At 41.5% G+C, this 20,757-nt stretch overlaps 1 protein-coding gene across 2 annotated transcripts in view; it reads left to right on the top strand.

The window, feature by feature from the left end:
• The window catches only part of CLUAP1 (clusterin associated protein 1), a 61,529-nt gene that overhangs the window by 18,374 nt on the left and 22,398 nt on the right, over nt 1–20,757 (top strand). For both annotated transcript variants that reach the window (XM_061350653.1, XM_061350652.1), the window contains exons 5-7: nt 1,043–1,126; nt 3,210–3,343; nt 4,366–4,507. In XM_061350653.1, the coding sequence (XP_061206637.1) occupies nt 1,043–1,126; nt 3,210–3,343; nt 4,366–4,507 (360 nt within the window). The remainder of the gene's footprint in view (nt 1–1,042; nt 1,127–3,209; nt 3,344–4,365; nt 4,508–20,757) is intronic.

Here is a 20,757-nt window from a genome sequence, read left to right as displayed (position 1 = left end):
TAAGAAGGACATAGAGCTGTTGGAGCAAGTCCAGAGGAGGCCACAAGGATGGTCAGGGGACTGGAGCACCTCCTGTAGGAAGATAGGCTGAGAAAGTTGGGGCTGTTCAGCCTGGAGAAGAGAAGGTTGCGTGGAGACCTCATAGCAGCTTTATAATATCTGAAGAGGGCCTATAGGGGTGCTGGGGAGGGACTCTTCATTAGGGACTGTAGTGATAGGGCAAGGGATAATGGGTTTAAACTTAACCAGGGGAAGTTTAGACTGGATATAAGGAAGAAGTTCTTTACTGTGAGGGTGGTGAGGCACTGGAACAGGTTGCCCAAGGAAGCTGTAAATGCTCCATCACTGGCAGCGTTCAAGGCCAGCTTGGACAGAGTCTTGGGTGGCATGGTTTAGTGTGTGATGTCCATGCCTGTGGCGGAGGAGTTGGAACTAGAAGATCTTAAGGTCCTTTCCAGCCCAAACCATTCTATGATTCTGTCTCAACAAGAATCACTGGTTTTTGGTTTTATGTTCTTTTGAGGAGTCTGGACATTTTGGTTATTTGAATCAGAGAAACCCATACATCTGCATCATCTCATTTCATATGGGTATGGGAGGCAGCCTCTTGGCTGTGTTAGATGGGCTCACAGTGCTTGTGCTCCCCAGTTTTTGTGACACTGCACTCATCTACCTACACTGTTGTTTTCATGGGCTGTAGTGTAAAGATGATGAAATCTTCTGTGCTTATGTTGCACATGTTGCTCAACATGTAATAACCAGCACAGGATCCAAACATCTGCATTCAAGAATACTTGCAGTTCAGACAGTAGCGCTTACCTTGTTTTGAAAAGACACCTTAATTGCTCAGTGTTAATCTCGGCCTCACTTAACTGACTTTTTCGTCATCTGTTCTCTAAATCATCTGAGCCTTGGTGAATAAACACTAAATCCTCCTTCATTTACTATGCAGACAGTCACTGTTGCTTGACCACCCTCAGTTCTGCGTATATTAGTTCCTTTGTATAATGTTTACATATATTGGTGTATTTTTATTTCATAGGAAGCAAGAACAGAATCTATTGCTAGACCTTTGGAGATAAATGAGGCTGAGAAGGTGATGAAAATCGCCATCAACTGTGTTATGGTAAGCAAAATGATACTTATTTAATTGCAAAACTATTATTTTTTCTGTTGTAGGAAGAACATAGCTGTATTTATTGACAGCCTAGGGTTAAAAGTGCCGAAGGACAAATCACCTTTAGCTGGCTGGACCAAGTAGTGCTGCACCTAGTTAGTTAATGGTTAATGTTGAGTTTCAGTTCATGATTTTGGTATTTTGGTAACATCAGGTGTCTTAACAGAAGCTCAGCAAGGCAGAGATCACTCTTTGTTGACTCCTTGTGTTATGGTAATGAGTACAGTTAGTGATGGTCCTCATGGTTCATTTGGAAACCAATTGTGTTAAAAGTGAACAAGCATGTTAAAGGAAACTGATAGCTTTCCTGGCAGAGTCAAGAGGTATCAGCACAGTGATGGCTGTGAGCTGGCAGTCAGAAGTTACAGCCTACAACAGAAAGGGTGAAGGATGCTAGCAGCAGCACCTAGGAGAATGTTAAGACCTGCTGTGCTTTCACTGTCATACTGTATAACGGCAGTGGTCCAACATGCTGAAATATTCCTCCTGTTGGTGCGTCAAAGAACTGCACTTGGCCTCCCTTGGCCTCTTGAGAGAAAACACATTTTAGTCCTATTCCCTCCTCTGTTAGGAGCTCAGTGGTAGCCCCAAAAGCTCTACAGGAGGGATAAAAACTGCCTAAATCAGCACAAAAATCTCCATCTCGCCTACATTGCCTAAGCCATGTGAACTTTACAGAGTCAGGGCTGCAAGGGGTGTACTTATTAACTCAAACTGTGCTGGTACCTCTGGAGTTGTGAAGTTGGGCTCTGGAAGCAAGATAGCTGAGCTGCCAAGGGGTGAGAACTGGCAAGTGTGCTGATTAGAGCCAGGCCAGTGCCTTGTTATGGCTCTCCTTTTGGAGGACCTTCTGTCTATTGCAGTTGTTGGCAGCACTTTCCTTCCTCCAGTGCTTGGGTTCCTGTGTTTCTAAGCCATTAGCTGCACTCAGCCACTGTGCAAGTATGGTGGTTAATTAAATCCTAGTGATTACTAGAAGTTATTTAACTGCAAACTATATCCAGTCCAATCGTATAATTACAAGGAGTGGAGTTCCACATTTAAACAGCTAATGCATAATCAATAGATACTCCAGACAATCTTTCCTTATGTTTCTGCTCCTACTCACAGTCTCTACCAATTCTAAATGTTAATGTACATTGCAATTCTACACAGCAGTGCTACTAAACCAAAAGCAGCACTGTAGAGCAGTTTGTTTCTTGGGAAATGGTAAAAATGTACCTCACCTGGGTTAATTTTGGACCTGTTAGTGAAATGATGTATTATAGCTGAGCAGCACCTACCAGTTACTGCTGGAATTTCAGCAAGTGTGTACCCTCCCTTTCACTCAAAAATTGTTTGTGGTTTCCTGACCATGAGCACACTGAATGTACTCAGCTTGTTCTAATAAACTGGAATATTCTCACATCTCCCTCCTGATTCCTGTAGCATGTGTTGTAATGTTAGGGATGCTTTCCAGATTCTGAAAAGCTGGATAAAGCAAGACTTAGAAAAGGATGAAGATATCTGGAGTCAGTTCTTCATAAAAGTGACTTAAAGACAAAAAAAAAAAAAAAAAGAAAGCAAAGAAAGAAGATGGAAACCTGAAATTCCCTGCAATTGTACCACGAAGTAAATGAATTTCTCATCTGTGTTTATTCAGATACTACACATCAAGAGATGCTCTTACATATCCTGTCAGACTTTTATGAGGTTTCTCCCTGTCTGTTACTACTTTTTCAGTGAAAAGGAAAAGTTAACAGTTAAAGCTAGGGCAAGCTGCTAGGGTGGGTTTTATCTGTTCTTCTTTAAGAATATCTGGGGAAAAAAATAAAAAATCAGACATTTAAAATTTGCAAATGTCCAGTTAGCTCACTCCTGTCCTGACCACAGAGAATTTTCAGCTTCCATTGACTACTCAATTTATTTTCTAGCTCATTGTTAGAATATTATTTGCTAACAAGAAATGTGAGATACAGAAGAATGCACCACATCTTAAAGATAATTCTTATTATTCTAGTGCAAGCCACGGTTCATTACCCTTCTCTTTTAGGAAGAAGTCCAAAAGACTAAAGATATGTTGAATAATGTGGCTTTGGATGAAGCCAGTTTGGAAGCCAAGATTGAAAAACGGAAATTGGAATTGGAAAGAAGCCAAAAGAGGCTCCAGACTCTACAAAGTGTGCGGTAAAGATTAGGAACCGATTGTCTACTGCATCAGTGATGGGACTGTGCATTGTTAATGCTTAGAGCAGTGAGGAGTGAGGTCTATAGTGAGCCTGGGATCATGCCCTGTGGAAGAGAGAAATTCTCTTTTCTAGAAATGCCCAGTTTGGATTGTAACTGTTAGCTTTTCTGTTACCAGAATTTCAGGGCTGTTAAATGTGGCCGGAGTTGGGCTCATTAGGCATCCCTTGTTAGGATGGGTTGCTCCTGGCGGTGACCCTGCCTGCCATCCTACCATGAAATGAAGATGATAAGATTCACACTTTGGGTTGATTTCTTGCCCTGAATTAAACTGCAGGTTTATATACTCTCTGATTGCATAAACAGATCATGCTCTGGTTTTGACCTAATATGAAAGAAAAAAAAGCAAACCCAACCAAGGAAATACTAGAAAATCACATGGCAGAAGGAATTACATTGATCCATATACATGTTTTGATCAGGAATGCTTTTGGGGAAGTGTATTGGGTAGATGTGAAGCATTAAGCAGACACTGTTCTTTGAGGTGCAACAGTTAGCTCTCCAGTATGAGGACATCCACACTTACTGGTGTCAAGTCTAGTTACACTTTTCCAGCATGGTTTTGTAGTAAGTAAGCATAGTTTTTGTAGCAAGGAAGTCTCCAGCAAACTAGGTGATGTTCCAACCATGCTACAAGCTATGTTTTTGGAAGTAATGGAACAGCAGAATAAATTAGCTTAGGTTTGCCTGCTAAAAAGGCCAAAATGGTACCTGTCTGCCTGTTTGAAAGGAAATGGCAGTGAGTGCACAATATCCTTTCCTTTGCTATGTGTAATTTTTGTGGGAGAGTTTAATGAGGTTTTTTTGTCTTATGCTTTCAGTCTCTGAAGTAGTGTGGAACCTTAAAAACAAAAGGTGCTTTTAGACTTGGAAAGGAAGCAGCAAACATGAAAATGTTTCTTTCAGAATTCTGCTCATACAGGTCAATAGTTCACTGAGTAGTTTGTGCTTGTTCTCTCCAGTCCTGCTTTTATGGATGAGTATGAGAAGATTGAGGAGCAACTGCAGAAACAGTACAGTAGTTACCTAGAAAAATTCCGTAATCTGACCTACCTGGAGCAGCTCCTGGAGGATCGTCGACGGACAGAGCAAGAAATGTTTGAGGTAAGACAGCTTAGAAATGCTCAGCAAGACTGTAGATCCTGTAGTTCTTGGCTTTATAACAGAAAGTGTTTTAATAGCCCTTCACCAAAACAGCACATTACTAGTTGTAGAGTCAGCTCTGAGTGACTGGCAGGTTACTGACAAGCCAGTAAATGTGACTGCTCTTGGACAAGACAGCTTTATTTTTTGAGTTGGTGAAGTTAAACCAGTGTAGTGATGTCCCCTTCCAGTCTGTGATTCCCCTTACTTATTTTCAGTTGCTGTTTCTTGTTCATGCAGAATGTTTTCACCATTTCTAGTCTTCCTTTTGCTACATACAAAGTATGTTGTAAGAGTTATTAGGAGCTTAGTTTTTATGGTCTGCCAACGACTGACGTATAAGGGCTTCTCAGCTCAAGGGTCTTAAATTCCCTCATAGGTGTCCTCTTCAATGAGAACAGCAAAGAGTGTCAGTGAAAGCTCAGATATGGTGACCTCAGTATTGTCTGGCAGAAATTTTATATCCTGACTTGATGAATTGCATCAGTTCAGTGAGATTCTGTATTTTGTGTCCTGCTGAATAATCCACATGTGTATCTCCTCCTGCTCCATGCCAACCTTTTATCTAGCTTCCTGTAGCTTCATATTTTCCTTGTTTGGCTTTTCATCCATTTCACAGTAATTGCCCAGTGAATCTTCTGTTCTTCACTGAAATCATGTTTCAGTGAATGATCTCCCCTTGGACCTTCATACCAGTGGGTGTGCTGTACCTGGAGTTAACCAGTCTATCCTCTTTCTGATCATCCTGTCTTTCATGTGCACGTTTTATTTTGTTAACACAACTTACCCTTGTTCCTGGCAGAAATGTGGGAGAGCTGTGCATAATGTTTCTTCTCTGGGTATGACTACATGTTTTGCTTTTGCCATGTCTGTATGTGTCTACTCATGTGTAAACAGTAATTTGACTTTAAAATGACAGAGATTGAAATGATTGAGATGAGCTCTTAGGCAGAAGTGAGGGTGCTGAGGCGCTAGCACAGGTTGCCTAGGGAAGCTGTGGCTGCCCCATCCCTGGCAGTGTTCAAGGCCAGGTTGGATGGAGCTTGGAACAACCTGGTCTAGCGGAAGGTGTCCCTGCCTGTGGCAGGGGTTGGAACTGGAAGAGTCTTAAGGTCCCTTCTAACTCAAATCAGTCTGGGATCCTATGACCCAAGTTTTTTAATATTCTCCTTTAAAGTATTCATCTGTTTTTTAAAAGACAATGTGGGCATTCAGCAACTTGTGACCCAATTTCCCATTAACCTCCCATTTTCTAAGCACTGTCTCTGTAGACATTATTTCACATATTTCTAATCAGCTTGGTATTTTCATGTGTCTTGTTTTATAATGTTCTAATTCTTCCCCATATCTATGGCCAAAGTCCTCAATTAAATCATAATCTTGAAATGAAGCCTAAAATCTGTTTTCCCTTCTGTTCAAATGCCTTTGAGACTTAATAACAAAAGTAAAAATGTTTTGAACTGACCTACCTGAAACTGTTTATAAATTCACAAAGTGAGTAAAGTGTCCACCTCTTTAGGGGATTTTTGTTAAAAGATAATGAAACAAAGAAAAAGCCTTTGTCCCTCAGGGCTGTGTCTGTGATTAGAATACAGACAGAACTTTTTCTGGTTTTCTCGTTCTTTCTGTGAGACACCTGGAAATCTACCCGTATGCTTTTCATCTGCTAGGATAAGCAGGTAACAATGCTTCAGCAACATGCAGAATTATAAAGAGTATAAATGCTTTCGACAAAGATGTGTGGTTTTCTCTGCACACTTCTAGCACTTGTTATATGCAGTAGCATTAGCAAGCATCAGAACTAGAAACATCTTTAAGATGTGTTTTATGCTACATCTTTAAGATGTGTTTTATGCTAAAAGCATACAGAGCATAAAGCCCTATATCTTTTAAATACACTGTGATAGCTTAAACAAGCATGAAGTTTACCCATCAAGTCTAGTTCTAGAGCTTAAGCTTAACTCTGAAAGGATCCTGACATCATTTCATTTCGCTTCCTGTTTGTTAGTCCATTAAATCTTTTCATTAGGGACTGTTTGGGAAAACCAAAAATAGAAACAGGGAGAGGGAGGTATATTTGACACTTGGTCTTTAAAACTGGAGAGAGCAGCATGGGGATCAAGAGCAGAAACCTGGCACATCTGAAAATACATAGAGTAGTTAAAGGATGAGCCTCTAGCCATCTCTTTGGGGGCATCAGTGATCCAAGTAACCATGACTGTTTTGTTGTAGAAGCTGTTGCTTTGGAAGAAGGGGAGGTTTTGCATGTGTCTCTTGCAGCCAGATTTTCAGGAGTGCTGGAGTCCAAGATTATTTGAAGTTACTCTGTGAGATGTCAGTGCTCAAAATCAGGCTTCAGGACTTGGTAACTGAAAAGGGGATGAAGAATTGGTCTCAACTAAACCAAGAGACCTGTTGGTGCACTCTGATTTCCCAACCAGTGGAATTTTACTTTTTATTTTATTGGCACACTGTTTATTCCGTTTCAAATGAGTCTCTTGCCCACCTGGAACACCATGGTGTTTAAATTCTGTCAGTCTTCATCTGCTTTGCAGGTGGTGCTTCATCACATTTGGCTACTTGTTGGTGAAGAAAAGTTGTGGTTTTTTTATTACATGCTTGAAAAAAATAGAGGTTTGAGCAAAAATGAAGCTGCATGTTGTCCTAAAATTTATCATCTGGTGTCATTTTCAGAATCAACAGAGGAAGAAAAGAGGATAATTACATTTAATCCATTTTAATAGAGAGATTGTCAAAAACCACTGAAAACTACGTTTTTTTCCAACCCTGATTTGTCTTTTGTTCCACCAAACAAATTTTAATTATCTTTTGTAGAAGTGAGAGTCAGCTCTTCTGTCATTGCTCTGTGTTTTGTTAAATAGCTTGCCATTAAAAAGCACCAGGAGTGTAATTAGATTAATCCAGCACTCCATGTGCTGTGCAGTACTAAGGGCTGTGCTGGACCACTTCCCTTCACTAGATGCATTTTTTAGGGGGAGTTTTTGTTCTGATTGAGAGACGTGTTGAATAACAAGACTAATCTCTAGTGCACTTGGACTCCAAGCTGTTTTGGTACCCTGCTGACGTTGCACAGCTAATGACCTGGGCCAGAGTGTGCTTCCTAATGAGAAAAGTGATTTAAAGACTGTATCCAAGGACACAATTGTAAGTAAGTGCCATTGAGCAGTTGAAGCACTCCAGTGCTGCAGTGCTGGCTGATTGTGTGTATTGGTTTGCTTTTTTCTTTCACGTGCTAGGTGAACTGGAGAGGAGAGCTGTATAGCTCCTGTTGCTTCCTGAGCTTCCTGTTCCCTCTGCCTCCCAGTGTTCAGAGTAGTATGGAGCTGGGGCTTAAAAGCAATTGGCAGGAGTCTCCTGCCAGGCACTCTTTGGAACTTAAAGGACCTTAAAGGCTAGGTGCTGAACCTGACCCAAATGAATTGCCAGAACTGCACAGTTAATGATTGATGAAATTACCTCCTGTACAAGTGATGTGGAAGCACTTTGAAATGTGTGAAAAAAAATGGAATTATTTGTCTCTTATCAACTCTCATTTGTGGAGATGTCAGAAGTCCTCTCATGACTTGTCCTTTGAGAGAGTTTCTCACACTTATTGACCAACTGTCATGCACTACTTGTTACTGAAGCCGAGGAGTTTAAATAAGAGTCTTTGGTCTTTGCAGTTCCTTTTTTTTATTTTCAGCTGCCTCTTTTATTCTGTTTCTGTTCTCTTGTGCTACTCATGGAATTAATCCATCTTCTTGCCTTTCTGTGCAGAAGCAGAGATTTATGTGCTATGTCTTCTCAAAGATTTGTTCTTATTTCTCTGCTTTGTAGAAAGATTCAGCATGCTTCATTAATTTTTATCCTGGTTTTAAGATTAAATTGTTTATGATGTTTAGACATGAAAGCTATTAGAACTTTTGAAACTAGCTTTTGTAATGCCAGAAAAACCTGGCAATATCCTTCAGCATTTACCTTTTCTCTAGACAGAATGTGCTTATTCTTTCTTGTGCTTCTCAGAGGACATCCCTGAAGTACTTCTTCAGCCACTGTCTCCTAAGGTATTTTAAGTCTGCGTTTGTGCTAGTGCTGTGAAATCTCAACAAGGAATACCATGAAGTGGTGGACATGCAGAAGAGGATGTTCAAAGCCACTCTGTTATCTTCAGTTTGGCATTGCCTAAACTATCATTCATCATTATGATACTAGTACCAGTAAGCAGTCCACCACAATTAAGCAAGGAAAAGCCAACTAAACAGACTATTGTGACTTTCACTTTGCAACCAACCCTCCCAAAGTAAAATCCCCTCTTTATTAAAATAATGTTTTTTTTAACCAGAGCTCCATACCTGAAGCAGATGCCCTATTCTGGATATGCACATAATAGGGATACCTGGGTTCTGCTGCACTGAGATGCTTCTTGGGTCTGCTGCTTTTCATGTCTTTTTGTATTGAGCTATTCCATTTGAAATATTAAATCTGGATGTTCCCATTATGATGTCTGGTTACTGAAATAGCCAGGCAGAAGGTTAATGTGAAAAGTGGTTGGTTTCAGTCTTTGATTTCCTAGCTAATGTACATTTGAATTATGATTGCTTGGTAACATTTTTATAGGTACCAGGAGAGCACTCCTGGTCAAATGTTGCTGAATTATACTGAATATCAGATGTAAAAGTAAGCACAGGCATCTTAATTATTGGTTGCTTCTATTTTGGCATTTAGTCGGTGTTACAAGCATGACAGCATTGGTGCACTGAGACGCACAAATCCCATAATGGGAAAATGTGGGAAAAATAGAAGAGGAGAAAGGGAATGCACAAGGGGAGAGTAGGGGTAATGGAGCGTAGGAGAAATTGCTGGCCTAAGAAATGGTGGGCACACAAAAGGAGATGACAGAGGTAGGGGAAAGGTGGGAGGACATGTGAAGAGTGTGTTGAAAACATGGAAGTGTTGCTGTGTGTATTCACTCCACAAAAGTAAAAATCTGCCAATACCATGTCAACTAGACTGAGTCTCTGAGGTGCCTCTATATGCCCTGAAGCAGTTGTGTGCATACCTGCTTCTGGTGCTTTAGTGATACTGTCTCCCCTTAAAAGCTAGAGGAAAAGTTTCTGGGAAATGAAACCATTTGAGATGAGCTCAATTGAGCTAATTCTGGAACATATGAAATGCTCTGTGGTTGGGGAAGGAACAGAGAGAGTATCTACTAAGTATTGCAGTGTGCTAAGTCAGGGTGACTTTCCATCATGCCAGCAATTGCTTCTGTGAAGTATGAGATGTAGTGGCTCTCATTGACAGTGTAGCTTGGAAATCTATGAGTGCTTTTCACAAATAGAAATCACATACTATCTGATCAGGTGAAATCTGATGTTGTTGTTAGATCATTGCTACTAATTTTGTATTAAAGATTGGCAGCCTGATACATGTGAACAGTCCTAGAAACAGTACTCGCAATCCCTTTTCCAATGAGAGGTGCCTGCATCATTAGTCACCTCTACTTTCTTCTTCTCCAACCCACCACAGTGAGACATTTAAAATTAATTTTATCCCAGCCTTTTAAGCTAGTAGGTAGAGCACTGTCCTGGCAAGCAGGAACAAGGAATGCAAATGTTTTCAAGCTACAGAAATAATAAACAGGTTTCCAGTTCCTGTGCTAGGGCTCTAACAAGGCTTCAGAGAGATGCTTCCCTGTTGCTGCCTCTTAATTTGGGACTTGACTGGTGGGAAATAAGAAATAAACTGAAGTGTGCATCAGCCACAAGATTCTTTGCTATAGGAACCCTGAGCTGTATTGGAGCTAATTGACCTAAAGATGGAAGGCAACAGATTCTGTTTTCAATTCCTGGAACCATCAAGTTCACAAAGAACAACTACTCTTTAATGTAATAAACACTGTCCTTGAAAAGAGTGATTAATCCTGACTCCCCTTTGAACACTGAAGGATCTGTGCTACCTGTGACACAGGGAGACAATAATTCTGATGTTAGATTCTAGCAGTGATGTGACAGTGACTGCTTTCTGGTGGTGAACAGACACAGCTGTGACTACTAACTTCCAATCAATAGTAATTTGGGTGATAATTTCTTCAGACACTGCAAACTGACCTCAGGTTTACATTACAGAATTGTACATTAATTTCAATAAATCACACAACCAATATCATTTGTACACTTGGTACAATAAAATATATTACATAAAAGGAATGCACAATGAGCTGTTATTGAGTCATTATAGTTCATACCTTCCACACAAATGAATAGGAAAAATAGAGAGGAGTTGTTATGGTAAAGTTGCATTATATCATTGATTTGCAGGATAAAGTCTGTCCTCTGTCATGTTATTTTAGGCAGTAGCGAATTCCTGAGTGTTAGTACTGACTTGAAGGTTCTTCTATGGAAGCACTTTAACTGAAAAATTTGGGGCAGAAAATGTTAGTGTGGGTCTTTTTTCTTTTTTTTTTTTTCTACCTAGCTGTGTAGATTTCTCTCACTCAGTGCTGGCACATGATTTAAAGACCTGTGATCTTGACTTTTTGCTTGTATCTCATGTTGCAGTCTCTGCCGGTGTCTTACCAGTCCTTTTGTCTTCTGTCTTGTCATGATCATCTTGAGCTATGCCCTGTCATAGATAGTCATATAAATCCCCAGTGGAGTGCTTAGTGCTGTGTTTCCTCTGATGTTCTGTCCCTTGGCTCTGACCTGTGGTTCCAGATGGTTCAGGGGTATTTCTTACATCTTCTTGGGGCTTTCAAGTTCAAGCCTCCAGCCAGTTTTATTGAATCTGGATCTTGCTGAATCTGAAAGGAAAACCTTAACCTAGTGTGCACATGCTTAGATGTAGCTTCAGGCAGGATTCCTGTACTGCTTTAACTGTTTATACTGGTACTTGTTCTGGTGAATCATAGCAGTGCAAAACTTCTCACTCTCAAAGTGGCCCAATTTAGGTGAATAATGAAGGCAACTCTCATTAGTGGCCCAGCAAAGTGTGCCCTAGGATCAGTGTTGGAAAAGCAGTTCAGCACAGGCATTTGGTACACATCATCTGTTTTTTAATGCAGGATTCTCGGTATTTCTGAGCCTCTTTCCCATCATTGTTCAATGAATGGAGATAGTCATAGAGTGATACACTCATGGAATGGTCTGTGTTGGAAGGAACCTTAAAGTTCATCTAGTTCCAGCCCCCTGCCGTGGGCAGGGACACCTTCCGCTGTACATGCTTGCTCCAAGCCCCGTCCAACCTGGCCTTGAACACTTGAGGGAGGAGTTACATCAATCTAAAAAGAAGTGATCCATGCCATACAAAGGGCACAGGTAGAGAGAGCTGGCTGGCCCAGGAAGTGGTGAATATAGGGTGCATATTTTCTGGCAAGAAGGGGTCCTAATTGTGAGAGCTTCAGAGAGAGAGAGGGGAGAGAAGGTCATGGAGTAAAGGAAGATTTGAAGCCTTAAGCTCATTAGAGCTAGAGTTGACTCCAGACTGGCAGAGCTCATAGTGAAGGGGATAAGGTTGCACAGAGCTGGACTGATATCCTTTTTGTAAGGTTTCATGTAGCTTATGTCAAATTCCTTGAATTGCCATGTATCCAAGTACAGAGCCCCAGACAAGTACAGTGGGGAGCAGTATCTGAGGTGGAAAGTTTTGGGTTGGTTATTTTTTAAAAATAGAAACCCAGTCAACATAGCTAAACTGTAAATCTGCTTTCTTGGTCACAGATCCACAGATTATTCTATTCAAAACAAAGTCAGCTATGTCATCAGACCACATTGCTCAAGACTTTAGTCCAGTCCTGAAAGTCCCCAAACACATGGACCACACAGCCTCTTTGGGCAAGCTTTTTACTGTTTGACCACTATAATGAAAACTTGTAACGTGTAAACACACCAAGTGGAGCAACCTGTGGAGAAAGCTTTTGTATTGCATCAGAAGTTACTCATGAAACATGCCACTGGGTGGCTTACTTACTTGATGAGGAGAAGTGGGGACAGCTGTAGAGAAAAGCAAAGAGAATTCATACAAAGCATGAATATGGCACCCGAGTCAGGAAACCCATTTCATAGTGCAAGAGCAAGCAGTTACCAAAGTGGAGTTTGTCCCACAGAGCTAATTTGCTCGTTGATTAGTCCCTTCCTTGTGAGTTCCCAAAGGGAAAGCATTCGCGTCTGGGTGAGCCCTTCATGCGCAGTCTGCTTGTTCAAGAGGAACAGTCACTGATCGACCTCAAGCCTCAAGATGCTACCTCTCAACTTCAGTTTATCAAGTGTGCTCTTCACTTCCAACTCCAATTTTTCTGTTCTGTGAGAAGTGGGTAGTGCAATGTGTGAGCTGGAGGTACTGCAGCCAGGGCTTGCTAAGTAATGATGGAATCACTAGGAAGAAGTTATGTGAGACATGCTAAACCAATTTAATTTTCAAATAGTTGCTGTGGATTGTGTTTTTGTATTACTTGAAGAGCATTTTCTGACTACCCTTCACTTTCTGGCTTCATGTAGCCTGACTGTGGTGTCATTAAGAGCTGCTATGTTAGAACAGCATCAGTGTAGGTATCCCAAGCCCTAAACTGCATCTTTTCCTGTCTCTGCCTTCTGCACTCTCATGGGTCTTGGGCAAAGGCTCAGCTGAGCACCCTGTTCCTTGTTGCTCTTTCCCAGATCCCTGATAGCATTTTACCTACATAAAGACCCCAAAACAAAGTTGTTGTAAGGACCCATGCTAGATTTTTTTGACTATGCTAGTTTTCCTTTAGGACACATTACCAAACATTTTAGCTGTTTTCTGTATTTTCATAATAGTATGAATGAATATCAGTTAATTAATATGTATTCCCTCAAAAAGATAAACCTTTCAAGAAACTTTTGAGGTGTTTTTATGACTTTTGTTGATGAAAGTGCACTTCAGGTGTGATCTAACAGATCTACTTGTTTATTTTTATAAATGTGACACTGGAGTTGGTGTGTCAGAGTTTTCTGGGGGAAGATACTATGTTCTGTGGTGCTTATGTGCTGTGAACTGCCCTGCATGAATGCTGCTTGGTCTCCTCCTTCTGAGCCTACTAAGTTGGGTTTGGTGTTCCACCTGGGTAACTGCTATTCTGTCGGCCTGACTCATGCTGCCCTATCAAAATACTTTTACAGTATCTATTACAGGACCCTAAGTGAACAATTCTACCACAAGCAGCAGCAAAATTCAAGGTTAGCAGGGTTTAACACAGGAAAAGAATAACCAGGAAAGGCAGAGCTGTGTTGGAAAGTAATGTAAGATGTGCTATTTTTTGAAATAATTGGATTCTTTTAAGAATAGACATATCAATGACAGGTAATGGCTAGCTGGGGCACAAGAGGAATGTCAAGATAAAAAAAGCCTTTCAGTGAAGAAGACCAATTAATCAAATTAATAATTTAAAGTAATGGCACTACAGCAGAAATGAATCCCCAGCTGCTTCCACTGGTGACACTGATGGTACCAGCATGATGATAACAGTTGGTGGATTTCTGATGAGTGTCAATTAAGTGTATACAATACTCTCAAGTATGCTTTAAATGTGTTTCAACAGAAGTGATTGCTGTAAAATGTGAGAGGGGATGACTGTTTCATCACATGAAAGTGAGGGAGAAAATGGGAATAATGAGAATAAGGAGGAGACAGATGATCTTATAACGGGGGATGATGGTTTTAAATTCATTCTATGTGTGCTTATCCCCTGGAAGGATGACCTCTAGAAAAGTTCAAATGGCCAGTGGTGATAGCTTTCAGCAGCTCCTCAGGCCAAAACAGCAAAGATGCATAAATGCCTGTAAAAGTGAAGTACTGATTAGTATGAAACTTCGTGAGAGATCCAGAGAATCTGTTGGAGCATATTCATGTTCTCTTTTCTGGTTCAGGACTCTAATTGCAGCAGTGCCTCTTGAGACCACATTCTCTAAAGCAGTGTACTTAATACTGGCATCTGGGGGGAGTTTACTGCTTTCCTATTCATCAGAAAGCTCTATCACAGTGACAGCACTTTGTAATTACTGAAGTGGCATCATCAGTCAAAGAAGAATAACCTCTAGATGCAGAATCTATCTCTGTGCCAGAAAGTGAGGGTGCTGCTTTATCACTGCCTCTAAGCTTCCCTGTGCTTCCACACTATTAATGAGTGAGACATCATGTCATATGGGAAGGAATTCTTTTAATTTTCAATTTTAATAAATTTTGTAGGAAACAAAAGTCCTGATCAAATTATTGTAGATGAGATAGGAAACCAGAGGACCCCTGTGGTAATAGTGCCAGCTGTGACTTCTGGTTTTGCTTTTTTTACTGAAGTGAGATGTTCTGCTAACAGCAAGTGTTTAAAAGTTCAAAATAAAAATTAGTATTAGTTTATGTGGCATGGTCTGTGTTGGTTTATAGGTCAGGTGTTTGTTCTCTGATCCTTAATCATAAGCAGTCCAAGGGCTGTCACCTATTGGAAGGCAATGTTCAACACATTCAGGCTGCTTCTTTACAGAGGGTGCAACCCTTCCTCCCCACTTCCCAGCTCAGCCTTTCTAGAGTGCTTATCTCCCTCTATCACAACCCACCAAACATGGAAGCTCTCTCATCATACTTCTGCAATTCCAATGAGATCAAAGCTATGTACCTCCTAATCCCTGCAGTTTTGTTCCCTATGATGTATGTACTTGTGTTCAGGGAATTGAGATGGGATCTTGCTTTGCTGCTTTCACAAGAATGTACCAGTGCCCCCATTTCTTGTCAGGCTATCATCATTCCTAAAATACCTAGAAAAGGGGAGACTGAGATGAGCTCTTAGGCAGAAGTTCTTCCCTGTGAGGGTGCTGAGGCACTGGCACAAGGTGCCCAGAAAAGCTGTGGCTGCCCCATCCCTGGCAGTGTTCAAGGCCAGGGTGGATGGGGCTTGGAGCAACCTGGTCTAACGCAAAGTGTCCCTGCCCATGGCAGGGGGTTGGAACTGAATAAGCTCTAAGGTCCCTTCCAACCTGAACCCGTCTGTGATTCTGATTCCCTGACCGACCTAGCTTGGCGCCCTCCTCATAGCTGAGCAAGTCTTTCGGTAAAGATTCTTCTGCTCCGCTTTTTGTGATGGACCTTTCCTCTTCATTTCTCAACAGAACAAATAGAGCAAAATCTGTAGCATTGCAGTCACTTTCAGTCAAGCAGAACTATAGCCATGTTTAAGTTCAAATCATAAAACTAGAGATGAATTTAGGGTGAGGTATTTAATAGTAGTTCAATTTAATAGTAGTTCAGCATGATAGAAAGCATCGTTTTCTGTTCTTTAAGAGCTGCAGGTAGGTTGGTACCTCATGCTATCATGAACTTTAGCTGTGTTTACTTACCTTCCTGTTGTACCTAGCAGGCTTCCTCCTATTAAGAGTACTGTCACATTCTCTGTTCACTGCACAATTTCTCCTCCTTATATCTCACCCTTGCTGAATGAGTGGCAAGGATCTATTATGGAAAATAAATGTCATTGTGTGTGTGTAGCAAGAGCTAATCTCAGCTGCTTTGTTCTGTAACAAAGCAAGAAACAGCTGTTGAGATTAACAGGCACGTGAAGATTTGGTGGTTCAATCCACCATCAAGTTGGTTCCCTTTAAGTGTACTACAGAGCAGTAGGGTTGTTATCTAGCAAATCACTAGGAAAAACACAAAACAGAACCAGAAAGAATCACTGTTTTCCCTTACTAAGATCAAGAGGTTATACACAGAGATATCTAGAGAAACGTCTGGTTGGGGAAGATGTCCCAAGAAGGGCAGAAGGAGTAGTTTAGGCAAAAACCTGAAATGGTAGCATCTGAACAAAAAAAGTCACCAAGCTCCAGTTGTTCAGTTCTTTTATACTTATCCCCTTTGTATTTTCCCTGTTCTTTCCCTGTCTTTATATTTAGCGGTAACCCATGTTTTCTGTCTGCTGGGTTGCTTGCCCTAAGGCAAACACTGAGTCAGTGGCAGGGCTGCCTGACTGGGGGTCTTTGGCTGGGGGATATTCTCCATGGTGGCACACTGGCCTCTGTTTAAAAACCGAAAAACCCCAAACAATTCCCCCCACCCCAGCCCCTGCATGTGGTTGAGTGTAGTTTGCATGCAGTTGTAATTGCATGCTGTTCAGTCTCTCTTAAAGACACTGTAGTAGATAGTCAATAAATGCATTTCTCACGCTCTGCTTCCATATAGCTTTCCATAAAAGGATTTTTCCAAGCCAACTCCCATCCACCCTGCTGTAGGAACTCACAGCTTACATTTTACATCTTAGACCAAAAGTGTAGATGATACTAAAATATTCTGCCCAACAGCCATGTGTGGTGTTTTATTGCTCTTTTCCAAAGACTTTCAGAGTCAGATAGGAGATGGTAATCCATCTGCTTTGCCAGTTAATGTAGATTTGAGATGCAGAGTACCTGTGTTGGGCTCAATTCGAACTCCATTCTACAAAACCTGTACATTTGTCTTTAGTGCGATCAGTGTGCTGTAGAAGACAGATAACGTATTTACTGAATTGGACAGATAAATGGGTGTGAAAAAAGCACAGTTGATTATAAATATGGGTATAATGTACTTGTTTTAACAGCTTTTGCCTGTCCTAGTATCTCAACAAAAGGATTCTTTCTTTCCTGTTGCTACAGAGACTATTTGTTTAAGTGTCACAAGATGAGATGGCTGCTATGGAAAGCTGGTGAGACAACTGGTGACTAAGTTGACCTGAAACTTTGTGCTAAAAAGCATGGACAAACTATATTAGGGATGAAAAAAAAGTTCTGACTTGATAAAGGAAACTTTTTCACTGTTTGGTTAGTCAGGAATCAGAACAGATTTGCACAGACAGGTTGACTGGTCACTCTGCTTGGAGGTTTTGAAGACTCCCCTAGCTCAAGCCTCGAGTGCTGTGGTCTGATCCCATTGCTGATCCTGCTTTGAGCGGGAGGTTGGGCTGGGGACTTCTGGAGGTTCCCTGGAGCCAAGGTTGTTCTGGGGGTCTGCGTGTTAGCAACAGGAACTGCCTTGCTGCCTGTTTCACTGGGCTGTCTGCTCTAGGTCTCCAGAGTATGCCAGAGGCAGGTTTACACCTAGAAAAGGCTACGTAGTATATGAAACACAGGAGGAAAGGTTCTGTTTCAGCAGAGATCTGTCTGCCTCTAAAGCAGGATTTTTCAGCCTCAATCTCTGGTGTGCTCCAGGCCTGGGAGCCCACTCTGGGGCAGTTTGCTCTGGTTTTGTGTCAATGGGCACTTTGTTAATTTGACACTGTGATTCCCCAGTGTATTTGGGCAAAGTTGCTTTTCGAGTAAGATACGTTTTGTGTTTGCCTGCAACGTTTCAGTCTTGTTTGCTTACTGGAGAGATAGAGCAGGGTGCTGGGGTATTGGCTCCTGCTCATACCACATCTCGAGGCACTCAGCCACTTCCCCACAGGTGCTTCACGAGGTCAAGGCCATTGCTTGTGTTTCCTGGAGCTGTCAGCCTGACACTCCACCCACAAAACATGACTGCTGTACTGTGCAGAGCTAGTCCCTTGTACAATGTTACGTGTTGAAAGAGCATCCCTGGTGTTATGCTCAATCATGCCCTCAGCTTTTCTCCCTTGTCACATGTCAGAAGCCCTGGGTCATGCAGAACAGGCCAGCCTAAACCAGAAAGACATCTCTGATTAGCATGGTCTTGCTTTCGCAGGGCTGATATAAACCCATTCTGTTAAGAGACAGTGAAGTGTGGGGAGGGGTGTCTGCAGCGAAGGTGGAAGCCAGTCAAGTCAGAAGATGCAGGCTGATGATTACCATCACTAAAAGCAGCAGGCAGAAAGAGAAGCTGAAGCTGACACTGATTCAGCTGTTTAAAAGTTGCCATTAGTTTTAAACCTAAAATCCTGAAGCAATAGAACAGAATCACAGAATCCCAAGGGTTGGAAGGGACCTCTCTTGTAGTTCTTTCACTAATTTAACAGATCTGCTCTGCAGATTCTTTTAAGGTGAGTGTGTAACTGTAAAAAATGATAAATTTTACTTGCTAGATAGATGATCTGCCATTGCTTCTGCCCTCTCCTTTGAAGATCTTCCTTGTTAAGGTCTGTAAACAGTGCTTGACTGTTGCTGTCCTGGTTCCAACTGGCTTGAGGCTGCCCTTTTAAAACAGTGTTTGTTGCTGCAGTATTTGCTAAGCTCTTGCAGGGTGTAGTCTGGCAGGACAGCTAAAAGATGTACAGTCTCAGCAGCTCCCTTGGGTTAGCTGCAGCATTTGACTGACCATGCGTCGAATTATTCAGAAACCTACACCAGTAGAAAATCATATTTCCTGCTGGTTACATCTCCAGGCTGACTTGCTCTGAGATCATCAGAGGTGCTGGCAGCACCACAAGTAAAAGGCCAGAAGAAAGGGTCAAAAGTGGCTCACCTATATGGTTAAACCATTTTCTTAGACTTAATTTCTCCTGTATTTTAGGTCTGTAAACCAGCCCAGAAGCTGAAACCAACGGTAGCTCATCTTCTTACTGCTGCTGTTTGTCCCACAGCTGCAATGTCCCATCCTCTGTTGTGCCAGTCAGGAATTTGTGTAGCCCCATGCTGAACTGCAGTGGAAGTTTCCCTGCCTTAATTTTGTTCTGATAGGTTAGTTTTCATCAGATTTCTTTTGAGTTGCTGCACAAATGCTTGCATCAGGGAGGGAGAGTAATGGAAGGAAACGAACAAGGGTTCAGGCTGCAGGGCAGGGTGACTGCTTATTTGACTGAATTTGAATTGCCAGCTTCAGCTGTCTTAACAGGTGCCGAATTACAGTGTTAGGCAGTGATTATATCTGTCCCCATTATTTCACTTGTCTGTGAACATTTTAGAAATTAATTTGTCCCCATGACATTTGGGAAACATCCTTTCTTTTTTCCTCCCTGTAGGTTTTCTTTGCCGTATGCACTGTGCAGACTGTGATGCCTGATCCCTTGCTTAGCCCATTTTCCCAAAGACATAGCAATGGCAATGCTGTATGATAAATGTTTGCTGGGGCAGGGGCAAGACTTGCTTAAATCACTTGTTTAAATCTTTAAGTCTTATAACTGGGAGAAACAAGATAGGGAAGAAGAGGTAGGGAAAGTAACACGTTCCATTATTTAAAGGGTGGCTACACAGAAGATGGAGACTCCCTTTTTACAAGGAATCACATGAAAAAAGAGGAGGGTGATGGTCACAAGTTACTCCTGGGAGATTCTGGCTGGACACAAGAGGAAAATTTTTCACAGTGAGAGCAACCAGCCACTGCAGTAATCTCCCCAGGGAAGTGGTGAATTCCCTAATGTTGGACACTGTTAAGATTCAACTGAACAGATTGCTGGGACATCTAGTCTAGGTCATGCTTTGCCTAGAGGATCCCTGAGGTCCCTTCCAACCTGGGATTTTATGATTCTATGAAGAAGATAGCAACTGTGAGGCTCAGTCAGAAAATGTTGGGATCCACAGTTGTGAAGGGAGCTCTTGGACTCAATACATGCTATAGAGACTGAAGGGAACACTGGTAGCTAGAAACCTCCAAGGATTTTACCTCATGTCCAAATTCTTTTCAACTTCTATCGGTCTTTAAAAGGCTTTGCTAACACTGAGGGGGATGGAAAATGTTAGTCATTGCAATGGTTACCCTTCTTCTCAATGGAACTGAGCTGTGCAGGTTTGCAGGCTCTGTGTGGATGTATTCCTGCTATATGGAGGTCCCTTGTGTCATGGTCAACAGCATGGATGGAGAGGAGGCAGGTAACCTTCTTTGGTAACCATTCAACCATTTTCAGATGCTCTTTCTTCCCTCTGTCCCATGGATATTCCAACTGAATCAGTTTTATTTCAGCACATGCACTATAAATGTGCAAATCTGACCATGTCAAAGCAGCTGGTGTTTTTAATTATCAGCATATTTTGCACAGAAAAATCAAAGACTCAGAACAACCTTAGTTCAATACACAGTTAATTAGCTTTTCCATCTACTTGTCTTGCTTGACTGGAATTGAAAAGACTAAAATTAGCAAAATTTGTAGCTAAATCCTTCCAGCAGTTGTTTGCCACCTGTTTAGTATTGCAGGTTTTATCTGAATCTGATTGCATTAATATCTTACCTACTCTATCATGTTTAATTTGCTATTCACCATTAACATTAGCCAAATTTAATTGAGATGTCATTAAAAATATATTTTTCTGTCAGATGATGCTATTGGAACCATGAACCTTAGTTGCTAAAAT

The sequence above is a fragment of the Neopsephotus bourkii genome, unplaced genomic scaffold (genome assembly GCF_033783945.1).
Source record: "Neopsephotus bourkii isolate Nb327-2 ecotype Australia unplaced genomic scaffold, CSIRO-AGI_Nbou_v1 NB_533, whole genome shotgun sequence".
Lineage (NCBI taxonomy): Eukaryota > Metazoa > Chordata > Aves > Psittaciformes > Psittacidae > Neopsephotus > Neopsephotus bourkii.
This window is presented reverse-complemented; position numbering and strand designations above follow the sequence as displayed.